At 43.6% G+C, this 4,312-nt stretch overlaps 1 protein-coding gene across 1 annotated transcript; it reads right to left on the reverse strand.

Annotated features, from left to right (window-relative positions):
- Positions 1-335: 335 nt before the first annotated feature.
- LOC123511866 lies at positions 336-2,453 on the reverse strand. Its single transcript, XM_045267917.1, has 2 exons — positions 2,316-2,453; positions 336-1,390 (listed from the first exon to the last, which is right to left on the reverse strand). The coding sequence occupies exon 2, from the start codon at positions 1,377-1,379 to the stop codon at positions 486-488; it is 894 nt and encodes a 297-aa protein (XP_045123852.1). The 5' UTR covers positions 1,380-1,390; positions 2,316-2,453; the 3' UTR covers positions 336-485.
- Positions 2,454-4,312: the final 1,859 nt, after the last annotated feature.

The following is a 4,312-nucleotide window of genomic DNA, read 5'->3' on the forward strand; positions in this document are numbered from 1 at the left end:
GGATACACCCAAACACAGTAGGATACACCCAAACACAGCTCGGGACATACAAACACACCCCAACACAGCAGGATACACCCTAACACAGCCAAACACAGCTAAACACAGCTCGGGACATACAAACACACCCCAACACAGCAGGATACACCCTAACACAGCCAAACACAGCTCGGGACATACAAACACACCCCAACACAGCAGGATACACCCTAACACAGCCAAACACAACACGATACACCTAAACACAGCCCAACACAGCCTAAACACAACCCAACACAGCCAAATACAGCCCAAAAATCCAAAACACAGCCAAACACAGCTAAACAGCCCAAAACCCAAAACACAGTTAAATACAGCCGAAAAACCCAAAACACAGCCAAACACAGCTAAACACAGCCCAAAAACCCAAAACACAGCCAAACACAGCTAAACACAGCCCAAAAACCCAAAACACAGCCAAACACAGCCCAACACAGCAAGGGGCGCTAACTGACAGGGCTACACATACCTCTCACAATGGGCCGCTTGGAGCCAAAACTAAACACTGCTCGTCTACAGAAGCGCACCACACACACCACTATTGCCACCTTGCACGCCACCACCACCAGCACGCTCACGGCAATCACCACGTAGAAGGACCACGAGAGGTCTTTGGACTCCTTGCCTTCCTCCTCCTCCTCCTCGGCCTCGCTGTAGTTCTCTCCATACTGTGCTGGCTGTTCCAATTCTGCGATGGTTCTCTTGTGCTTCCCCTTACTTTGTGACTTTGTGGCCTTGGTAAACTCCACAGTGTCGCCTCTCACGTATGTTACAAGGGAGTGCAAGGTGTATAGAGCGTTTAAATGCCCACTCCCGGGTTTCTTTAGTAGATTTAGACGTTTCTTATAGCTAGATGTAGTCCCAGTTTTCTTCTTCTCATTCAAATCATCCTTATCGCTGGTGTATGTGGTGTTAGATCCCTTTAACTCGTCTGTCTCTCCATCACTGACAGAGGCAATGTAGGAAACCAAAGCATACAGTTCGTAAAGGGCTTTCAAGGGCGCTCCACTCACTGCCCTCACGCCCGCGGAAACACCACCATCCACGGAATGCCTTGTGTCGTGTAGCGTGTCGTGTAGCGTGTCACTCTCGTCACTACCACTGTCTTCCTGGTCCCCGTCAAGCATATTTCTCTCCTCCTCCTCCCGTAGTTTGTGAGTGACGCCTAACACACTGTAGCGGAAGTTCGTCGCCATGTCAGCCAGGTCCCGAGTGGCGTTGGTGTGGTTGTGGGGCGTTGTGGTGCCGTGTGTGGTGTTGGAAGCCCCGCCACGCCACGCCGCCATCACCACAACAGCTACAACCAAGCAGACTGGAGCCGTGAGTCCCGTGCTGGCCATCGCTCCCTCGCCTGCACGGGAGTAATGGTTGTATAGATCACCTCAGCCTCATAGTAATGGAAAGCTGCAACACTGTACCGAAGCGCTTAATTAATATCCATGCAGGCGAAACACTTCCTCACCGCCCTGTCACTATTCACAACAAGCTGCCTGCGGGAACACTAAACACTAATTGACTCCATCCCTTTAACCTCTTCAGTACCATGCCACGTTTTCATATTCATTCTGCTTACTGTTTGGTGATTTTGTGCAGCTTCAGAAACTTATGTAGGGGTTAAAATAGTGAAGACTCTGGGCCATTAATCTTCTGACCTCCATTGACTCTTCCTAATGTAAGCAGAATTGTCTAATCGTACACAACTCTCAAGGTAAAAATGCGTCCCAGCTGATTTACTGACACCACCAAAACACTGACACTTTGGAGCAACACAGTCACATAACGGACAGCAACACTCACACCTTCACAACACAAATAGATAAATACAGTCTGAATAATCCCAGACTTTCAACACAAGATTAATTTACCGACGAAGCATCAAAACACTGACACTTTGAAGCAACACAACCACATAACAGACGGCAACACGTTCACACCTTCACAACACAAATAAGTGAATAAATATAGCTCTAAATAATCTTACACTAATACTAGGTTAATTTAAAGCCAAGGTACCGAAACACTGGCAGATTTTGAAGCAACACAATTACATAACAGACAGCAACACTCACACCTTCACAACACAAATAAGTAAATGGATATAGCCTTGAATAATCACAGACTTCTAATACTAAGTTAATTTAAAGTACCAACACACTGACAGACTTCGAAACAACACAAATACAAAACAAACAGCAAGACTCACACCTTCACAACACAAATAAGTAAATGAATATAGCCTTGAATAATCACAGACCTCTAATACTAAATTAACTCACCGACAACGTACCAAAACACTAATAGACTCTTGAAGCAACACCGCTGAAAACACACGGACAGTACTCCCTCACGCTTGCTTTCCTCGTCCAGCGGTGTGTGTTTGAGTGTGTGAGTGAGTCGTTCCCACCGAAGCCAAAACGTTTCACTTACTGCTTCACCTCCAACGATTACTGTTTCTCATCCCAGCGTGACTCAGTGAACCGTATTTTTGAAACATTCCGCCCGCTTTATGCTCGTATTCTCAGACACTTCTCCGCTTCACCCCCCCACTATTTCAAGCTTTTATTTTGATTTACACGAGTCTTTTTAAGGTGTTTTTATATTTCTAGAGGCAGAGTGACAAGGTTTCTGTTATCAACTGGAGAAACACTCTTGAAAACCCCCGCTAATCATATCTGTGGCCTTGGAAAACAGTCTTGGTGAGAGGGCATAGCGTTTCTGCATATGAACGAAAGGCTTTAGTTGAAGATGTTCATGTTTTTAACCTCTTTCAGTACTGGGAAGCATTTTTACCTTGTGTTTTTGGTGTAATTAGACAATTTTATTTATATTAGAAAGGGTCTATGGAGGTCAAAAGATTAATGGCCAGAGTCTTCACTATATTAATCCCTCACATAAGTTTCTGAAGCTGTATAAAATCAAGAAATAGTAACCAGAATGAATAAGGAAATGCGTCAACCCTTTCAGTACCATGACGCGTTTTCATATTAATTCTGCTTACTGTTTGGTGATTTTATACAGCTTCAGAAACTCATGTTGGGATTAGAATAGTAGACTCTGACCCATTAATCTTTTGACCTCCATAGACCCTTCCTAATGTCAATAGAATCGTCTAATCATATCCAGAAACCAAAGTAAACACGTGTCCCAGTATTGAAGGGGTTAATAGTCTCCAGTATAAGTTATTGGGATTTCAGTAATAGTTTGATATTCTAATGACTGTTAAATACTTACTGGTGGAAGATATTGGGCATTTTCAAGGGTGTTTTTCATGACTCCTGCATAGTTTTGTAAGTATGTGATAGTTTGGTAAGCATTCTAGTGACAGTTTAACAGACTAGAGTACAAATTATTGGTGCTTTCAAGGGTGTTTTTCATGAGTACAGTGATCATTTAGTGAGCATTCTAGTGACAGTTTAACCTCTTCAGTACTGAGATGCATTTTTACTATGAGTTTTGGGTGTGATTTGACGAGTTTATTTGCATTAGAAAGGATGTATAGAGGTCAGAAGATTAATGGCCACGGTCTTCACTATTTCAGTCCCCGACATGAGTTTCTGAAGCTGTATGAAATCGCTAACCAGTAACCAGAATGAATATGGAAATGCGTCATGGTACTAAAGGGGTTCTAGTGGAAGTCATTGGGGTTTTCTAATTCTAGTGGCAGTTTAACCGGTTCTAGTAGAAGTAACTGGGAATTTTTAAAAGGAGGTTTCATGAGTACAGCGATAGTTCAACAGATTCTAATAGATTTTTTTTTTATTTATGTTACGGCCTATAGCACCTGTAGGTCTACTTGATGAGTATGGGAAGCATTGTTCAGCTTCCACCCATTAGCGGCGCAGGCAGTGTTATTTATAGTGGTAGCCATATTAGGTAGGGCCCATATCACCACCCATGCGCATTTTTCGTATAAGGCAATTACACCTTCACCAAGAACCTGGGTATCTTGGTGACAAAGAGGTAACTTTAAACCACTCGACAAATGGCAAAGTTTCAAGGCGGCACGTGGTGGGATTCGAACCTACGCGTGGACAAAAAAAATTCTAATGTACTTTTTCTTTTCATTCGTCCACTCATTCATTTGCATTCACTCTCTCCCTGCCTGGTCCCACGCTCAACATCTTTTCCACTACACCACCGCCTCTTAATTAATTGACAACAGACACAGCAACAGCAATAATGAAAGAGATTTACCGCCACGCCTCTATCTTCCTGCAGTGAACCGCCAATGCGAGACGAAAGTAATGAAATGCAACCAAGTCTATTACAAGTG

Source organism: Portunus trituberculatus, chromosome 32 (genome assembly GCF_017591435.1).
Source record: "Portunus trituberculatus isolate SZX2019 chromosome 32, ASM1759143v1, whole genome shotgun sequence".
In the NCBI taxonomy this organism is placed as follows: domain Eukaryota; kingdom Metazoa; phylum Arthropoda; class Malacostraca; order Decapoda; family Portunidae; genus Portunus; species Portunus trituberculatus.

Coding starts and splice junctions, on each gene's coding strand:
- LOC123511866 (XM_045267917.1), bottom strand. CDS start 1,379: ATGGCCAGCACGGGACTCACGGCTCCAGTCTGCTTGGTTGTAGCTGTT.